Source organism: Artibeus jamaicensis, unplaced genomic scaffold (assembly GCF_021234435.1).
Source record: "Artibeus jamaicensis isolate MK-2021 breed Jamaican fruit bat unplaced genomic scaffold, CSHL_Jam_final contig_335, whole genome shotgun sequence".
Taxonomy (NCBI): Eukaryota; Metazoa; Chordata; class Mammalia; order Chiroptera; family Phyllostomidae; genus Artibeus; species Artibeus jamaicensis.
Window position 1 is genome coordinate 7,594,030 of NW_026521800.1, and position 20,410 is coordinate 7,614,439.

The 20,410-nt window shown below is 48.2% G+C and overlaps 1 protein-coding gene across 4 annotated transcripts in view; it reads left to right on the forward strand.

Annotated features, from left to right (window-relative positions):
• The first annotated feature begins 310 nt into the window (after positions 1-310).
• The window catches only part of SLC22A23 (solute carrier family 22 member 23), a 188,127-nt gene continuing 168,027 nt past the window's right edge, over positions 311-20,410 (forward strand). For 2 of the 4 annotated variants that reach the window (XM_053664087.1, XM_053664091.1), the window contains exon 1: positions 311-1,503. In XM_053664087.1, coding sequence (XP_053520062.1) covers positions 841-1,503 — 663 coding nt within the window. In that variant the 5' untranslated portion in view covers positions 311-840. The remainder of the gene's footprint in view (positions 1,504-20,410) is intronic. The other 2 variants (XM_053664088.1, XM_053664089.1) reach the window with 1 other exon arrangement.

The following is a 20,410-nucleotide window of genomic DNA, read 5'->3' on the forward strand; positions in this document are numbered from 1 at the left end:
GCGTGCCGACTCCTCCGGGATCCCCAGCCCACCAGCTCAAGCAGCTCCTCGCGCCTTCTCCTCCCGCCTCGCCAGGCGCGGGGCGTGGTGGGGGGTTGGGACCGGCGGGGGACCCCCGGGCTAGGCGGGCCGGAGTCTCCCGCTTCCCCCGCCCCCTCTCCCGCGGGTCCCGCGGCTGTGACGGCGCGTCCCGGCTGAAGGGGGCGCTCGCGCCCAGGAGCCGGGCGCAGCAGGTGCCGCCGTTACCTCCACCTCCGCGGGGGGAGAGGGGGCGGGACTGGGGGAGCAGAGGAGGAGGAGAGCCCTGGGCGCAGGGAGATCGGCGCCGGGAGCCCGAGAGCGCGGCCGCCTCGCCTGGCTGGGACCCGGGCTCCGGCTTCCGGAAGGCGCGGCGGTCGGATAAATACGTCCCGGGCGCCTGGGAGCAGCGGGCACTGCACGCACGGCCGGCACCTCCGACACTGCGGACCGCAGGGCGGCCGGCAAGGTGCGGCACCCGCTCCTCCTCCCGCCGCGGCCGGCGCGGAGCGGCGGAGAGCGGCGGGCTCCCCCGCCGGCGCCCGGGCCTCGGAGCCCATGAGCTGCGGCGGCTGAGGGCCGCGGCTGGCCTTTGCCCGCCGTCTTCCCGGCGCCGGAGCGGGGCGCAGCTCCCTGGGCGCGGGGTCTGGGCCAGTGACATGGGGGCGGACTGAGGCGCCGGGGCAGCCGAGCGCTCTCTCTCAGCCGCGGGCCTTGCTCGGAGGCGGCGGCGGGCGCCTGGTGCGGCGCGCTCTGCTCGGGGCACCCGCGGAAGCCTCCGCCGCGCTCTATGCGCCTCTGTGGACGTCGTGGGCCCGGGCCATGGCGATAGACCGGCGGCGCGAGGCGGCGGGCAGCGGGCCCGGGAGGCAGCCACCCCTAGGCGAGGAGAACGGCGCTCTGCCGCCTGGGGACGCGGCTTCCTCGGTGCCCCTCGGGGGACGCGCCGGCCACGGCAGCGCCGGGGAGATCCAGCCGCTGCCCTCTCCGCATCCCGCCGGCGGCGGTCAGCACTCGAGCTGCTGCTCCGCGGCGTCGGCCCCGAGCCTCTTGTTGCTGGACTACGACGGGTCGGTGCTGCCTTTCCTTGGGGGCCTGGGCGGGGGCTACCAAAAGACCCTCGTGCTCCTCACCTGGATCCCCGCGCTATTTATCGGCTTCAGCCAGTTCTCGGATTCCTTCCTTTTGGACCAGCCGAACTTCTGGTGCCGCGAGGCCGGCAAAGGCGCCGAGCTGGCGGGAGTCACCGCCACTGGCCGGTGGGGAGCCGAGGACTTGGTCAACTGGACTAGTCCCCCGACCACCCTCTTCTTCACTGCCGCCTGGGGGTCCGCGGGCCACCTCAGCAACTGGAGCGGAGCGGACAGGGGTGACACGCCACCACTACCGTCCCCTCCAGACAAGGGGGGCAACGCCTCTAACTGCGACTGCCACGCATGGGACTATGGTATCCGCACAGGCCTCGTCCAAAACGTGGTCAGCAAGGTAAGGGCCGCGACCGAGCAGGCCCCGGTGTCCTTCACCTGAGCCTTTTCCCCTCCTAGATCCCCTTCACCCTTCCCTCCGTCCCTCTCCTTACATCCGAGATCTAAGCCCAGGCAGCCCGGGAGGAAGTCACTAAAGTGATGCTAGTCTGTGTGTATAGGCATCTCTAATTGGCTCAATCGCCTCCCGTCCTCTAAAGGAGATGCGTTTACTTGGGTGTGAAAGGAGAGCTTTTTTCGGTCCCCCGCAGTGACACTGCCTCCCAACTCTAAAGGGGCACCATAGCCTTTCCTAGTTTGCACCCAATCTCCTGTCCCAGTGCGCATAGGGAAAGAGCACCCCTCCACCTAAGAAGACTAGAGCTTTCTCTGCCACCCTTCTAACTATCGCCCTCAACACGGAAGGGTGGCCTGTGCAGGGTCAGTCCTCTGACCTGTCACCAAGCCTGCTCCGGAAGACCTGCCTCATTCCAGGTCTGCTGGCCAGAGCCAGACCCAGGGCTCTGCTTTTCTGCCTGGTTAGTTGTCCCTATGTCTCCCATAAAGAAATGTCTATCCGTAAGCATAGTGCCCCATTCCCAGATACCTCAGCCATTGCCCGCTTGCTTTGGAAAACCAACTAAAGAACCAAAGTTGTAGCTGGAGAAGCAAAGAGTTTTTGAAAATCCCCACCCCATCCCCGCTCAACCTATTCCAAGATGGGCACAATGGGCCTTAGACTTTTCCACCCCAGTGTTCCCTCCATTCATTTCTTCAAGACTTTAGTAAACATCACTGGAGTGTAGGAATGATGCTAAGAATGTTTTGGTGCCCCAGGCCCACCACCGCTGCTACATAGCAGCTTCTTTTGTCTGAGGTGCTGAGACCCTGGTCAGCTTTAGCTGAACTTCCAACTTACTACCAGTCTAGGGGAGACCACCTAGCAGAGGTATTGTATTGTGTGGAACAGAACAGTAGTGTTTGGTGAGAGGTGTGTGGCCAGCATAAAAATGGAAAATGAGCAATGTTAGAAAATCAGTGCCCAAGATATCTATAATTTTCTGGATTTCTTAACATATAAGAGATATCTTATGTCATTTTGTCAAGCAATTTGTGTGTTTTTGCCCCTTCTGTGTTTTAAGTAACTAACTTGCATTTCAGAGTAAAGGTAGACTTTTTCCTCTTCTGGGCAGCTCTAGGCAGAGTTTTCAATGATTTGTTTAAATGCGAGACTGACATTTAACAGTTTATGATAATGTACATGTATTTTATCCCAAATGCATGTTAGTAAACAATTGTAGCTCACAGATATGTAAGATGAAACTCTTACATCATCATGACCCTTATTTTAGTCTCAGCAAGAAGTGATCTATCCTGTGGGAGCTGTCTGGATTAGCTGTTAAATAGGGAAGATCCTTCCAGTTTAGTTCACCCTGACACCCGCTAGCTCTGTCCCAGCTCAGGCTGGCCTTCCCAAAGGAGTTTCTGTGACTCTCTTTCCCATTGATGGGGGGCAATATTTTTCTTTTTACCAGTATGGAAAAGTTACAAACAACGACTACAGTGACTATTTTAATACTCTGTATTTTTGTGAAAATAAGGATTTGACAACATTTTCAAATCTTTTAAGCCCATTTTTTAAAGTAGAGGAGGAGTAATATAGATCAAAGCAAATGTGGGTGGAGGGTGCTCTGTCCTGGGGTCAGAGAAGAAGGAACCTTAAAAGTTAGGAGGGGGATGGACTATCATTATCTTAGCGGTAGGGACTTAGGAACAGCTCTTCACACTCCACCTGCCATGGGTGGTGGGAGGAAAGAACTAAAATGGTTCATGAAGACAGGCCATGGAGGCATATTGGGAGCTGGAAAGATTTTCTACATTAGCACTCGAGAGGGTCAAAGATGGCACCAGGTGTGCGGTGTGTTCGAGGGGTGCTAGGTCAGTCACAGTTCCGTATAGCTGACAAGGCAAGCCTGGGAGGAGAAGACTTTGGGACAATAGTTAGAGACACACTTTCTTGTAAGATAAAAACTAGAAGGCACATATCGATTTTCACACACAAATAAGATCTAAATAAAGGACAGTCCTTCCACAGTACTCTGTTCCATAACCCATGCTTTAAAGAGCTCCTAACACACATTTTTTGGCATGTGCTAAGAGTTTCTCCTCTGTTGGCTGGGCATGTTGGATACACTAGCAGATGGACAAATGTGGAATCTACTGGATGCTGATTTCTAGAAGTCAGGTGCCTATCAGCTTTATCAGTAGAAGCAAAAGTAGGTTTGCCTTCTGTCAGTGAATGAAAGTTCAGGGTCTGAGAAGTTGCCTTTTGTACCCTCTTCCCTGACACCATCCTACTTGCAAATAGGCCTCATGCAACGTCATTATCATTAGACTTCCTTCAGCATGTACAAGGGGGGACCAAAAAAAACCCCTGGCATTTATTTATAAAAAATTGTGTATTTATTGTTACATGTTTGAGCTTTAGTCACCTTCAGAGTACTCTCCATTTGATGCAATACACCTATCGAGACTTTTTCCCACTGCTCAGAACAGTTTTTGAACTTGTCGATTTTGATGCCTTTTAGTGCTTCTGCCGTTTTTTTTTTTGTTTGTTTCATCTCTTCCACAAAAAAAGTCACTCAGAGAGATCAGGTGAATAGTGAGGGTGGGGCACAGGGGTCCTGCTGTTTTTGGTCAAACACTGCTGAACACGCCCTGGCTGGTGTGTAGCTCAGTGGACTGAGCATGGGCTGCAAACCAAAGGGTCGCCTGTTCAATTCCCAGTCAGGGTACATGCCTGGGTTGCAGACCAGGTCCCCAGTAGGGGGCATGCGAGAGGCAACCACACATTAATGTTTCTCTCTCTCTCTTTCTCCCTCCCTTCCCCTCTCTAAAAAATAAATAAAATCTTAAAAAAAACAAAACAAAACACTGCTGAACACTCAGTGTGGCATGAGCAGGTGCACTCGAAAATCACCCACCATGAAATGGGCAAACACATTGAAAGAGTCTTCAAAAAAATTCACTGAAGCTGAATGCAGCCTCTCACAACAATGCCAGCTGGTGCACTGATATAGATGGATTCCTAGAACGCTCACCTGGCAGGAGAAGCTTGTACTACAAGGGGCCTACCCTCCAGAAGATAATTCTGTTTTTTGGGGGGTCCCTCTTCATATGCACCCCTACAGTATACACCTTATTCAGTCCTTAGGTGTTAGATGGGGAAGGGGATACTGAAGAAGAGGTAAGAATATATATATTATTATATTTATGTAATATAAATATATTATATTATGAACATGTTAATATAGATTATATGTTGCATTATACATTAAGTAGCCTGTTATTTATGTTCTAATAGCACCTACACAAGTTAGTTAGATCCCATGTTACTGTAGTTAAAAGGGATCTTCAGGCTGACAAGTCTCTCTCCCGTCCTGAATAAAGTCTGTGATGTGGATGTCCCTTCCAGGATAGGAAGGGAACCCCACTTAGCCAGACAGCTGACTCCGTAGTTGTTCTTTCTTGCAGAAAGGCATGTTTTTTGGTGACTACCAGTAGGGCAGTCTTATGCCTGCTTGTGCACTTTGTTCCTCTGAGCGATTCTTTTTCCTTCATATAATTAATACATGTTCAGATGTTTGAGGATGCCCAAATACGTAGTTTCTCTTCAGGCTGAGAAATTGCCAGCTACTTCAGCCGTTTCCGTACATGACAGAATTTGCTGTACTGACTGCTCCACTTGACATGTGTCTCTCAAGCATAGCACCCAGAACACAGCCCAGCAGGCCCGGTGTCTTCTAATCAGAACAGAGGAAGAATGGACACCGCTTCCATGCACACACCCAGGGTTGATGCATTAAACCTCTTAGTCAAGACCACAGTCACCAAACCTTTCTGGAATTAGGCTGTGTCAGGGCTTTCTCAGCCTACACTTGTGTAACATGGTGCTCCATATGTGTAAGATTCATCTTAATAATTTGGGATTATTAGATCTCTTCTGTAAGGATCTTTTTTTTTGTTTGTTTATGCCTTGGTCCTTGTTATTTGTTATCTGTTCGAGAATTCATAGTGCTTTCAAGATAACACCAACCTTCTTTTGTGCGGCCCTATAAAATTTTCAAAACACTTTTACATATATTTCCTTTCATTAAGAATATTTTGTAATCCAAGGCCAGTCTTAAACACTGAGCATTATCTTGGAATTAAAATCAATTGACACACACTTGGGTGGACCAGGTGTTCTGCGCCTGAGCCTGGTGTTCAACTTCCTGATGCTATCTCTTGCTCTGTATTTGATTTCCCAGCCACGTGGAAAGGCATTGTGAGTCCCTTCCTGAAAAGAAGAGCCAAATAAATACCTGCACAGTCACTGAGGGGGCAGCCCTGTGGGAACTGAGGCTGGGCAGTTTAGGAGCCCTGCTCACCCTGCCTCTCTGACCCACAGCAGCCTTCCCTCTGCAGCCCAGAGGTCGGGTTCTGCCGAGATTTTACTCAGCAAGGTTAAAAAAAAAAACTCTGCTGATTTAAAAATATTTCTCTTAATAACTTGCATAGTTTATTCTGCATTGTTCTGAGTGAATTCTTGTTGGGCTGTAATGCTCATAACTTCTGTGAAAATGCCTAGAATTTTGCAAAAAAAAACCCCAGAAATGTCAGCTACACTCTCTAAGCTCCGTTTTTTCCCCGTATATCAAGCTTGGGATACTTATCTATCTCCAGCCTTCTGATATTTCTTCTGTTCTCCATAAATTCTCAAAGGTTGCTGGCTTTTATCCTGTTAGGACACCTGAGAATTATTTAAATATCCTGAGAAGTAATTTGTATTCTTTTTCTCAAGACTAGAAAGTGACTCAGGACAATTTAATTAAGATTAAAAATAATTACAATTTCATTGCAGTAGTAATATTTTTAAAAGAACCCACTCTTAATGTCAGTCTAGTGGTTTTTTAATTTCATCTAGTATATACAACACAGCAGTGAACGTATTCATGCGTATCTATTTTTAAAAGTTGAGTAATAAGTAACGCATGCACACGGTACCGCAAGCAGACAATAAAGTAACATTTCTTGTCGTCCTGCCTCCAGTTTCCCTCTTCAGAAGCAACTGGTTATCAGTTTCTTACATATCCTTCCAGAAATATTCTAAGTATGTTTTCATTTATATGTATTCCCTCCCAACCAGTAACATCATGTACACTGTGCTGTGCCCCCCTTTTTTCCTGTCCTGGGGATGGATGCATATCAGTACATCGAGAGCCCCGGATTCTTTTCTGTGTCTACATAGCGTTGCATGACGGGGCCGTAATTTATTTAATTAGTCACCTACTGAGGGGGCATTTAGGTGGTTCAATTCTTTGCAGTCACACACTATATAATGAAATCCTGGCACAAATGAACTTTTTAGAAGTGGAGGGTCAAAGTGGGCTGCATTTTTATTTTGATAGATGTTGTCAAAGTGCCCTGTACAGAGATCTCAATACCAATTTACTCTCTTGGTCTGAGAGGTTCTCTTCCTTTCCCCCATCTTTCCTGAGCCAGGGAGTTAACTATACTTCTATACGTAGTTGGATACATGTGATGTTTGGTTATAGTTATGACTTGTATGTCTTATCAGAAGTAGGGCAGACATCTCCCTGAAATCGTTGGAGCTGTTGTGTGTCCTTGTCTTTGAACCGTCTCTGCATGTCCTTTGGCTTTATGTGCACGTGTGTTGGGGGCACATTATTTCCTTACTGATTTATAGAACAACTTCATTTGTCAAGTAAATTAACCCTTTTGGATGTCTTGTAAATGTTTTTTCCCAGTTTATCTGTCTTTTGAATGAGTTTATGATGCTTTCGTTAGGCAGAAACTTTTGGTTTGGATACTGTCAAATAAACTAAACTTTTTTTTTTAGTTTCTGGGTGTTGTGTTAGATTTAGGGCTTCCTAATCCTGGAATATTAGGGCAAATATTCCATGTTTTCCTACCCCTGTTTTCTTCTAATAGTTTTATGATTCAATACTTCTTTAATTTGGAGTTGTAGGGATCAGTTTCGCTTTTATTGAAATCTTAGGATAAATTGCTAGTAGGGAAATAAATACCAGGCAAGAGGACATAACCAGCATTTTATACAGGCTCTCACTGGCTCATAACAATATCCTAAGCCTTGACTTCGTCAGTGGCCCTCACTGATGGAGAGACTGAAAGCTAAACTGGTAAACATCTCTGTCATGTTCTTTCAGAAGACAGCACTTGTCCACATGCAGTGGGTCTCACCTTTCCCTTCATCTTCTTGTTCTGGACTAGCTGCAAAACATCTTTTTTCTTTTCTTTTTCTTTTTTCCCCAGTCTTTAGCATTTTTTGCAAGGCTCAATTCACTTTGGCCATTAGTCCAAGATAGAATTGAGTCAAAAGTTAATGTCATTTAAAAGCACATTGGCCTCTCTGAATATCATTCCTGGCATCACTATAAGCCAGTGGTGTGCTGGAGCCAGTCTTGCCTCTACCGGCTCTGCACCAATGCACACATCTGTATCCAGCTGCACATTCAGGAACGGCATGTTGGTGGTTTGGAACAGGCCATGACAGGAGCATTTACACCATGGAGGTTGGCACAAATTTTTTTTTATTTAATCAGAAAGCCAGTTGTTAAGCAATTATCACTCCACTGAGTTGGACCCTGGGCCACCACTTTTCTTTTTCTTTTAAAGCCCTTTCTTCTCTCTCCTTCCTTTCATAGATATGAATGCCTATTCTGAGTTAAGCATTGTGTTACGTGTTGGGGATAGGTGGAAATAGTTCAATTCCCATAGAGCCTATAATATGCTAATGAGGGAGGTACACCTTAACAAATTAAATAACCTTTTAATCACCAACAATTAAATGTATGGAAAGACAGGAAAATGAATGAGTGGAAGAGCCAGACTTAGACTTACTGGCCTCTGAGTGAAGCTAACATCTGAGATGAGATCTGAGGTGGGAGAGGGAGGCAAAAGATGGATCTATGTGTGTGTTTGTGTGTGTGTGTGTGTCTTCCAGACAGGGAACAGCATGTTCAAGGGCCCTGTGGCATGCAGGAGCCTGGAATTGATAGCGTGCCGTGTGGCTGGGGACATTCGAAGGGGATGGCTGATAAGAAAATAAGCCATGAGATGAACTCAGCCAGCTGAGGGGATGGAATAGGAGTGCAGGCAACGAAGGAGAACATGTTGGGTGAGAGGAGGGCCTAGGACCCAGCCCTGTTCCTGCAGTGGAAAGTTGGTTCTCTGCAGGTATGCCGGGGGCAGGGAGGAGAGAATTTGAGAAGGGAGAGGTAGCATGACCAAAGTTCCCATGGAAAACTAGGCCTTTTTGTGCTGCTGAAAGGAGACCAACTGGCCCCAGGTTGGGGGTGGGGTCCTAAGAAGGAGCTGTGCAGAATCACTCCGGAGATGCAGGTTTAGGCCAGACTTGGGCAAGTGGGCCTGGAAGCCATTTCCAGATCTGTTGATGGGAAACAGCACTGGCCACAGGAGTGTTCTAGTTCTTCCAATTGCCCTCCTGCTCAAAAGCAGAGGTTGCTAATTAAATTTCTGCAAGGCTGAAAGATCCTGACATGGGAAGCCATTGGTCTAGAATTTATTTTCATTCAACCAGCTTTACCTTTGCCAAATGCCTACTGTAGGTAAAAGACTGCTCTGGTCACAGCTGACATAGAATCTGGTCCAAACTCCTCAGTTTATAGATGAGAAGACTGAGTCTTGGAGGGGAGAGGGTCTTTGACTTGTCCAAAGCCACCAGAATTAGGGTTGGAATCCTGTTTTTCCTCATCCTGTGGGGCATTCTTTCCTCTGCCCACAAGTGGCCCCCAGCGGAGGAGAGGGCCAGGAAGCGCTGGCCAGGCTCCAGCTCATCTCCTTCGTTGTTCCTTCTAACTGGCCTCGCAGAGGTGATCTCCTGCCTGAGGATGGTCATGCCTCCCTCTAAGCCTTCGTTACTGCAAATCGAGGTGTGGTTGGTTATACTGTGGCTTTGTAAGAGTGGGCTTGTGCAAACCACCTCTCTAGGCAGATTTCTCTGATCTCTTCTCCTTCTGCCTTTATTTCCCACTTGCTTAGAACTCCCTTTCTTCCTTCCTTTAGCTCGGTAGTTCCTGTTCATCCTTCAGATCAGCTCAGCCCTCATCTGGCACTCCCTGCACCCAGCTGCCCCTTTGTCACAGCACTCACTGAGTGGTGATCAGAATGGTGTGTGTGTCCATCCCCCACTGGAGGTGTGTCTTATTGGTCTTTTGCCTACAGTGTCTTCACCAAAGGATGTCTGAGCTCACCTGATCTTGACATTATGGAAAGAGTAGGGTTTTTAGTTTGGCAGGTGCGGGTTCAAGTCTTGTCTAAGCTGCTCATGACCAATTTACCTTTGAGTGCTGCAGGAACCTCATCAGCAAAGTGGGTCATTGTTCACCTTACCTGGAAGGCTGTCCTGAAGCTAGAATGGGAACAGCTGGGGAGAACCCTCCCTTCAGGAGCCTGGCAAACAGGAAGCACCTGGGAAATCTCAGCTCCTTTTTCCTCCATCCATGGGGTAAGGACTGGCTGAATAAGCCATTTGAGAAATGCTTCAATGGGGGAGGAGCTCATAGGCCACACCGGAAGGGTGATTATTTGGGGGAGCTCTTAAGAGTCTGTCACCTTCCCAAACTGACCTGCAGGGGTTTGCCTACAGGACTCTATGTTTTCAGAGCTCTAATCAGAAAACAAAGCAGGTCACCAGCCACAGGGCTAAGAGAGGATCTGAAAAAGAAAGGACTTTCCTGGGGGGCCAACCGAGGCCCTGGGGATGTGAGATCCCAACTGTTGAAAAGTCCTGTGAGCTGTGCCAGATGAAAACCGATCAGAGAGAAAGTGGAGTTTTAGAGTTGATGATAACCTTGAGCTATAGTAGCAGGGATCCGAGAGCTAACTTCAAGGGCATCAGAGCTCCCTTGTAGAGCTGCCCTGTCCTACCTGGGATGTTAGTTTTGCTGAGTTTTTGTGGGGGAGCGTTGACTTCGACCTCAGTAATCCTCAGACTTTGCTCTTCAGTGAGGTGGGATTTAGTAGTTTCATTCTTTCATTGGCTCTGTGTTTACTCAATGCTTGTCATTATCCATAGGCATACCTCCCTCCCAACAGTGACCTGCAGGTTGACGGGGCCTGCATTTTTGGAAAGAAGGACAGTGTTTATTGACTGAGGTCTAGGCCATCCATGTGCATAGTATTATATACCCCATCCAGCCTCTCTTCTTAGGGCTCTTGGTTGCGAGTAAAGAAAAGCAAATTTCAGGCTACATTAACAAAACGGAAAATAACCTTATTGGGAAGATGTAGGGATGATGGCTCAGGGAGCCTAGAGTGGGGTCTGAGATCAGAAAATGTATGGCTAGGGGGCATCTTTCAGGAGCCCTGCTGCCACCTGCATCCTGTCAGAAGCCATATCTGCTCTCATCCCCTTCTCCAGAAGTCAGCTTCCCCCCCCCCCCCCCCCCCGCCACACTGGCTTTGTCTGGGCTTTTACTCACCTGGTTTCTGGTCAAGCAATGGCCAGCACAGAGGCCAGTATTCCTCTATCCACCTACAGGTTCCTGGACATGTAGCTTATGTCCAGCTTAGGCTGGGGTGGGGAAAGGCAGTGGGTTGGGGTACCCAGGGCTGTGTGTGTATGTAGGGAGGGAGGGCCCCTTCAAACCATGTGACAGCTGTTCTCTGTTGGGGTGTAAGGGGCTTAGGATCTTTTTGGCAGTTAGTCAAGAATGATTGAATATCAACAGTTTGACCATTAAATGCTTTAAACAAAGTATTCATTTTCTTCCCAAGGACTCAGAATGTAACTTACCTGGCTACTTAAGTTTAGTATGGTATTGGCAAGAATACCTCTCCTGAGGCTTATTTTCTGGAAATAGTTAGAGATGGCCTTGGTTATTAGCTCCAGATCACTGAGGGAGCTGGGAACAAGCCCTCAGGCAACCACTGAAACAGTTTCACACACTCCCTTCCACGCCGGCCCCTTGCAGGTTTCCAAACCTTTCTTCTATTCAGGCCCAGCTGCGTGGCTTGTGGGACCCAGTGCAAAATGAAAATACAGAGCCCTTTGTTCCACAACTATCACAAAGCTCAAGACAGTGACAGTAGCATTAAGCCAGATGTGTGGGCCTCCTGAACTGGGCCCTACTTCTGGTGACCTCAGGCCTGTGGTCTTTCACAAGCTGGTTGTCCCTGCTACAGAGCTAAGCAAAGGTTCCTCAGGCTTTCCAAGTTTCCCTTCCTTACTTTTCAGTGCCTTTTCTGCTTCTCTAGTCCTTTGTTGTGTTTGATACCTTTCTAGATTTCTTGTAGTAAGAGTGACGTGTACCTTTTATGGGCCTATTTTTCTCAGGGAACATTATCACAAAGGCCTAACCAATTTTGTTTTGGATGTTTAGTCAGCTCAAAGAAGCCAAAGTGCCTTCTTACATTTGAAAATGCTGCTCCAGAAGCAAGACAGTTCATTTACTTATCTGAGCAGTGAACCAAAGAGCTGAGTCATGGAAGTGTGTGGTAAAGAATGTTAAGTCGTTAGGAGTGCTAGTTAAGTGTTCATTGGCCTTTTTTTAAATATGAAGAAGTGTCAATCCTTTATATAATTCAGTTCTGCTAGGTGACAGTCATACTTTGTTTCATAGTATCATTTAAAGAGCACATGGAAAGGAGACGATGTGGCCGAAAGCAGCCGCAGGCATCTCATTGCTCGTATTACACTGTGGGTGGGTTATGCACTCAGCACCATAGTTTGACTATAGTGTGTTTCCTCTCAGATTAGATTAAAGGCTGCTTTCTCAGTGTGTTTAAAAGACGCTTTACAAATTGGGCACCCTGACTTTTACATGCTGAGGAACTCCACTGTTCTCAAATGGATGTACATGAGTGCTTAGAGTTAACACAAAGTTCTTTTTGTCCTACTTAAAAATTTTAAATTGTGATAAATAGACACAACATGAAACCTACCATCTTAGCCATTTTAACAGTATGGTTTAGTGGCAGTAAGTGCGCTCACACTGTTATGCAAGCATCACCTCCATCCATCCACAGAACTTCTTCATCTTCCCAAACTGGAACTCTGCTGTCCCCATTCTCCACTCCCCCAGCCCCTGGCAGCCACTGCTCTGCTCTGTCTCGGTGGATTTGCTGCTCTAGGAACCCAATATGAGTATGTTCTGCAATATTTGTTCTTTTGTGTCTGGCTTATTTTACTAGACATAATGTCCTCAAGGTTCATCATCCATGTTGTAGCATGTGTCAGAATTTACTTCCTTTTTACAGTGGAACCATATTCCATTGCATGGATAGGCCCCATTTTGTTTATCCATTCATCCATCAGTGAATACCTTTCGGCTGTTGTGAAAATGCTGCTACGGACATAGCATTATCCTTCTTTTTAAAGACAACTATGTACGGCCCCATGTCCCTTGTCTCCCCTGTCAGAGGTGATTTCTGTGGCCACTTGGGTATTGCCTGACTCTGGTTTTTCTCTCAGACATCTGCTCTGTGACAGACCTTCTTCCCTGCCCTGGGTGGGTGACACAGATGGGTAGAAGACTGTCTCAGTCCTGCAAAAGGAGCCAGTGGTGTAGCCGAGACATTTGGTAAATGGAGGATGCATTTCAGGGCAGTGTGGGAAGAGCTGGGATGAGAGTGTGAGGGGCTGGGAGCTGAGGTGTGGGGAGAGCAGGGGCTGCCTTAAGGGGGTGAGTGACTGAGGATTCACACAGGAGATTGGGAGAGAGGAGCAGCCTTGAGGCAGAGGGAAAATCAAGAGAAAGCAGCACTGCCTGTCCTAAGGAGGGAGTGTCAAGTACTGACTGGTCACTGCCAAGGCCACACAGAGGCCATCTGAAATCACGGAAGCAGTCCTGAGGGACCTGGCATCAGGCAAGCCTAACAACTCCTGAGGCACGAAATCATGTGGCCCGGTGAGGTAGGGACACCGGGCACAGCTGGTGCTCTCATGGAGACAGGCAGAGAGGGTGAGGGCAGCAGCCGCTTCCCCTGCACAACTGTGAGGGGCTTTTCAGGGTGGTTTTCCAGAAGGCCCAGACTAACCTGTGTGCTGCAGGCCCCCCAGGACAGGGGTGGCAGGGGCGGGCTGGAGAGGGAGAGGCTGAGGTCCACTGCTCATGTCCTGAGGACACAGCAGGGCCAGGCTCCCAGTCCTCGGGCAGACATGCACCTGGAGCTGAAGCACTTCCCTCCTGGGTCTCTCCTGTCGCCTCTGGGTTTAGAAACCTCAGACGCCTCATAGTCTCGTGGGTGAAACATCCAACTGACTGGGCCTGTGAAATTGGGTCCCAGGCCCTCCTCCAGACCCTGCTCCTCCGCACCTGGCCCCTCCTGGCGTTTGTCAGCTCCTTGGCAGATGCGGCCCTTTCTCAATCCTTTCCAATCCTGTCTCTGTCCCACATGGTCTCTGTGTCAGGCTGGCCTGATGCCAGGTCCATCGGGAGTGCTTCGGATGGCCTCTGTGTGGCCTTGGCAGTGACCGGTTAGTACTCGGCACTCTCCTGAGGACAGGCGGTGCTGCTTTCTCTTGGTTTTCCTTCTGTCTCAGAGCTGCTCCTTTCCTTCCAGTCTCCTGCATGAATCCTCAGTCACTTACCCCTTTAAAGCGGCTCCCAGATGTATCAGTCAGCTGGGGCTGCTGAAATAAGTACCACAGATATTCATTCCTCACACTTCTGGAGTTTGGGAGTCTGAGATCAAGGTGTCAGTAGGGTTGGTTCCTTCCCAGGCCTCTCTCCTTGACTTGTAGATGGCTGTCTTCTCTCTGTGTCCTCACATGGTCGTCCCTCTGTGTGTGTCTGGGCGCTAATCTCTTCTTACTAGGACACCAGCCGTACTGGATTAGGGCCCATCCAGTGACCTCATTTTACCTCAATTACCTCTGTGAAGAACATTCTGAGGTACTAGGTGTCAGCTCTTCAACATATGAGGGTATGTGTGTGTGTGGGGGGGAGGACTAGTTCAACACCGAGTTCCAAGCACACACCCTGAGTGTAGCAGCCCCAGATCCTTATCTGTGACCCAGATACTTCCTCAAAACCCTGCACCTGTGTATTTGGGTGCCTGCTGGACTGGGATGCTAATCTGGCCTCTGGTCCTGTCCACCCCCATTCCTCTTGTGAAAGTCCAGTGTTTTGGTCCTAAGTACCTGAGTGGCTTTTAACTCCTCTCGTTAAATTCCTCTGTGGCTTTCTTTAGCCTTTTGGATGAAGTTGGGCCTGCTTGGTGGGTTTTAAAGGTCCCTCATGACGAGCACGCTGCCTGCTTCTTCTGCAGCTGTTCCCATCACTCCTGCACAGGAGCCCTGTGCTCTAACCCCCGATTGGTTCTCAGCACTTGACCTTTGCCAGTAGTGTTCCTTCAGCCCAGAATCCACCTCTTCATCCTGCCAACTTCCTCAGGTCTTTCCTGAGTCCTTGTTCCTCCACTTCAGTCCCCCATCTATACTTTCTTGGCCCACATACATATTTTCAAGACCTGGATCTAGTAGGTGCTCAATTAATATTTCTAGTGTGGTATAGGTAAAGAGGTGGCGAAGGAGCTGCCACTCTGTTCTGGGTGAGGGAAATTGATTTAATTCTGAAATGACAAGAATAGGATGAAGAGGACAGATATCTAAGTCAGCTCAGACCTAAAGTCAAATTAGAGAGCTATCGAAGACTAAGAAGAGTGATGTAATTTATCTGAAGTAGCAACTAATAAAACTTAAAATCATACTGGGCTATGGAGTACATTGTCTTTACTTTAAGCCACTGTGTTCAGAACTTTAAGTCATAAAGCTGTTTCTTCTACTGGAAGCTCCATGTTGAACTGGTGGGTCTGAATGTAGGATTGGGGACAGGAGTTGTAGTGTCTGGAGCACTTAGAGTCTCTTGGGGAACCTGTGGATATATCTGTGGGACCCAGGCACAGTGGTTTTAAAAGTTCTCTGGATGCTTTCCATGCAGAACAGTTTCCCCCTGGGGCACCTTTGGTGCCTGGGAACATTTTTGGTTGTCATAGCAGGGTGGGGATGCTACTAGCCTCTAGTAGATAGAGATCAGGGTGCTGCTAAATATCCTGTAATGCAGAGAATGATTCAGCTCAAAATGTTGAATGCCAAGTTTGAGTAATCTTGGTCTAGGCTAATGTAAAGGTCCATTGTATTTTCCAACCACTCCCGATAGCTGGCCAGGGGTCGACCCCGGGTCAGCCGGGAGACATCAGCTCCTCTGTACCCACAGGGGCAGTGTTGGTGGGCAGGTTGAAGAGCTGCACAGGGTGAAGGGCACTTCACCCTGCGGGGAATCACCACAACCCGGTTCCCTTGCCCTCTGTGAAGAAAGGGCTTGCTAAGCATATTAATGGTGTAAACCAACTGTCAGCAGGCACGTTTAGTCCACCTGGGGAAGCCTGTTGTGAAAGCTGCCTTAGGTTATTTGCATACAAATGAATGTTGTTAATGACCACTCCACTCATTAAAGTAGGTCCTTTGAACCTCTGCTTAGAATAATGTTTGATTATACTTGAAAAGAAAACATTTATTTGGACGTAAAAGGTATTTATGTGCAAAATATCCCTAATTCTGACAAGGCTTTTCCGTAATTAACCGCTGGTAAGAAGTCTGGTCGTGTTTTCAGCACTGGAAATGAGAAGTCCCCCAGGAGACAGGCGCCAGGAGTTAGAGGCCAGAACCACACATAAGCAGTAAGTACGTTTGCTGAGTAACAGGTCAGAGTTCACTGCCCTCTGGGGCACAGGCAGCAGTCCTGCAGTGATCTGAGAGTGACATCTCCAATGACGACACACGCGCCTCCGAAGGCAGGCTTGCCAGGTGTTACCGGGGCTACTGACGAGGTGCCCCCACTGCTCACCCGAGCCGACCTCCCCACTTCGATGTTCAGAGCCCTGGCTGTCTGTCCCACTCACTCGCATCTCTTTTTAAAGGTTTGGCTGACATTCTTGGTGTCCCCTAGGAAAGAGCTATAGATGGTGAGACTTAATGAGTGTTCTGGGCTGGGCAGAGTAGACACTCTGGCACTCAGAAATAATTTTCAAGTAGAAGATTGACAATGCTTCCACGAGTGGTCGCCCAGTGAGAGGAGTGGGGCCAGAGAAGGTGGTGCGTCTCTGTGGGGCCTGCCCACAGCCGGGTCGTTTTTGGAGATGCGTTATATGGTGAGCCATCAAACCTTCTACATTCCAGAGTAGGGTTTTTGACAATTGAATTTTAATAGAAGATTTGTTCTTAATCTTTTACTGGTAAGTCTCATAAGAAGCAACTTTTAAAAAATGAATGTCATCAAGTTTATGAGGGTGTGTGTTTTTATTGTTGTCTGTTTTAGTGTGTCTGCTGATAACATGTTTGAATTTAGTTGAACTGTGTGTGGTTCAAGCTGTGGTTTCTCTACTTAATTAATTTTTCATCTGCCATATTGTTTTTCCCCATTTGAAACTCTAGTTCTTTTTGACTGATTTTAGGTGAGCCCAAAAGGAAAAGCAAAACTGCCACCTTGGTTATGAATCTCATTTCCAACAGCCACTTTTGTGAAACCTAAATGACCTTGAATAAACAGAATGTAACCAGGGACTTCAAAGACTTGTCATTTATCATACTGAGAATAGGTTATTAAGTCTCCAAAAGGCATTTTTCTTCTTACGTATAGGCAGATGATGATACACAGCAGTCTTTCTTTGCTGATCTGTTTGAATTTGTATAGCAAATATAGTGGTGTAATCTCACGTAGTAGTTAAAAATGTAGGCAGGGGAGACATCATAGAAGAAAAATCCAGAGTAGTATGTAATGTTCAAATGTTTATTGAGCAGATCGTATGTGCAAGACACTGGGTGGGGAACTGCAGGGGAAAAGGAACCTAAGCGTTGTTCCTTGAAGAATGGGTGGTCCTGATAGACAGAGATGGGCTGAAAGGAAGCCTTTTGGGCAGAGGGAAGCATCGAGCCAAAGGATGAAGATGGGAAGGGCAGAGTATGAATCAGGAATAACTAGGATGTAGGTTTCCTGATGGGAAGGAGTACGAGGAAGCATTTGTTTTGGTTAGGAAGAGAGAATGTACAATGTTGTGAAGGGTTTGAAAGCTGAAGGAGGCAGTTAAGGTACTGTCTGCTGCAAATAGTTGAAAACCTCAAATCAGATGGAGTGAAAAATACACAGAAAAACTTACGACATTTCTGGAAGCCCAGAGATAGGATAGGCCGTAGCCCACAGCCCTTTTTGTCTTTCTCCTCGGCCTTCCTCAGCAGTGGTTCATTCTAATGCTGTGTTGGTCAGCTTGGGCTCTCATAACACAGGCACAGGCTGGGAGTCTTAAGCAACAGAAATTTATTTCCTTCCAGTCCTAGAGGCTGAAAATCCGAGATCAAGGCTTCAGCAAGGTTGATTTCTTCCAAGGCCTTGGTCCTTGGCTTGTGGTAGCTCCCTTCTCCTGGTGTCCGCACACCTTCTGCCTTGTGTGTGTGTGTGTGTGTGTGTGTGTGTGTCCTAATCTTATCAGGACACAGTCATATTGTGTTGGGGCCACCCCTAATGATCACATTTTAACTTAACTATCTCTTTAAAGGCCCTGTCACCAAATGCAGTCACACTCTCAGGTACTGGGGATTTTGAGGGGACCCAGTCAGCCCATAACAAGTGCTGAGTTCTTTGTAGTTGCAAGGTGGCTGGCCTTGTTGGCTTATTCACTACCCCTGCTCCTGAGTTGGAGAAGAGGGAATGAAAAAGGGAACAACAATCTTCTCCTTTTCCTCAGAGCATGAGTCTTCTCTCACCTATACCACTTCAGGCTGAACGCCAGTCCCTGAGCAACACCACTCACCAGGGCGTGCTGTGTGCGTGAGACGGGGCACCTTCCTCCAAGTCACAAGGGGTGCAGGGGGCCTACACAAAACTGGGTTCCAAAAGGAATGGTGTGGGGAAGAGGCACTATAAGTCACCATCACAGCCCCCTGCTCTCTACAGAGAAGTCCAAACTTTCCCTGCTGGGTTATGGAAACTGTTGAAAGCACGGATCTGGCAACATGTCACAGGCACCCTTCATCTCCCAGCCGTGTGCTGGGTGCTGTGAGCAGTCCACTTATTTCACCCCTGCAGCAGGCAGCCCTGTTACTAGCATCTGATTGGTGAGCAAACAGACTAAGATGCTAAGAAATGGGCCAGGGACACACTGTTAATGATTGGTGAAATCAACATTCTAAAATGCAATACCTCAGCTCTAAAATTTGTGCTCTTTCCATAATAAAAGCTTCCACATTTGCAGAAGACAAAACTGGCTGTGGTGGAGGAGATGAGGGATAAGAGGGTGGTGCTTAGTGCTAGGAGAGAATGGAAAGGGCTCTGCAGGAGCCTGTGCTATTGATATTGAAGTCCTGGGCCTGGTGGTGATGGTGACATAAAATAGACCCCACTCAGCTAAAAGGAAGCGGGAGAGCAGACGCATCAAAGAAATTCCGATCTGCCCCAGGCCACTTTCCTGGCTTCTGGTGGCTGCTGCAGGCCTTGGTGTTCCTGGGCTTCTAGAGGCGTCACCGCAGGCCTGAGGCCCCCACAGCTTCACGGGGCCTTCTCCCCAGTGTGTCTTCCCTTCATCTTCCCTCCATGTGTATCTCTATGCACAGATTTCCTGTTGGCTTAGTGCCTACCCTAGTGATCTCATTTTACCTTAATTACCACTGTAAAGATCCTGTCTCCAAAGACTGTCACATTCTGAGGCACCAGGGGTTAGGACTTCACCAGATCTTGTTGAGGGGACGTAACTCAGCCCACACCAGAGTTGTTTCAGGGCGAAGGGAAGAGGCTTATATGGCAATTCTGCCCTTCATACCAGTTTAGCAAGAAAAGGGCTCTCCACCCCATTTTAAAATTACGTTGTAAAATTATGGTTCCGCAAGTGAAGTTGGCTGAAGTGGTTGGAATCAAGGTAGTGACAGAAGGGAACAGATAAAGGGAGGAGGTGGCTGTGAGCAGGGGTAGGAGCACCTGTAGGCGCCCTTCACGGGAGGTGGAGGGGGTGAGGAGGAGGAAGGGAGGAGGAAGGCGGCTGTGACAGGTTCACCTGGCTGAGCATCTTAGGTGCATCAAAGCAGAATCCTGACAAGAGCCCTCCTGAGGAGTGGGCCTGCCTCTGGTTTACTCACAGTGAAGCTGCAGTTCAGAGAGATTATGTAAGTGACATGGCTGATGTGATACAACCAAGCCAGGTGGCGGCGGCCTGAATTCAGTTCTTGCTGGTGCACCAGTGCCTCTGGGAGGGGCTTCTGGAGGCCAGCACGGCCTGGAGCTTTTTACCAGCAGGATTGCCTTGCTGGCTTCTCTGATTCCTTCTCGTTAGGAGTGTAGGCCAACGGTAGGGGACTGTTTTGTTTGCTTTTGATACAGTTACAACAATGTTCTTTTTTTGAACCAACGTAGGACCCATAATCTTATTTGTTAAGAACCTCAGGCCTTGAAATAACAATTATGTGAGTTGTTCACTCTCTGTTTTGAGCTCTGGGCCTAGACATCCACTGCTGAAGATGCCTTCCTTCTGAGGTTAATTAATCTGGTTGTTTGGGGTCTTCCATTAGGGACTTGTCCACACTGCTGGCTTCTCCTTCCCCTTTGCCTCCTGCCACCGAGGGCCAATGGATGGAGGAAGAGTCTGGACATTTCTGCCTCATTATTAGGAGCCCATTTAAAATAATTTCCCAGATTTAAAAAAATGGAGGTATAACGAACATGGAATAAAATATGCATATGTATTTTAAATGTAAGTTTAGTGGGTTTCGACTCATAGTATGCCCATTAATCACCACCTAAATTAAGATACAGAATTTTTGTCACCCTGGTGAATTCCCTCAAACCCATCTCCCATCCACCCACCCCACAGGCAACCAGTGCTTTTATTGTCACCAC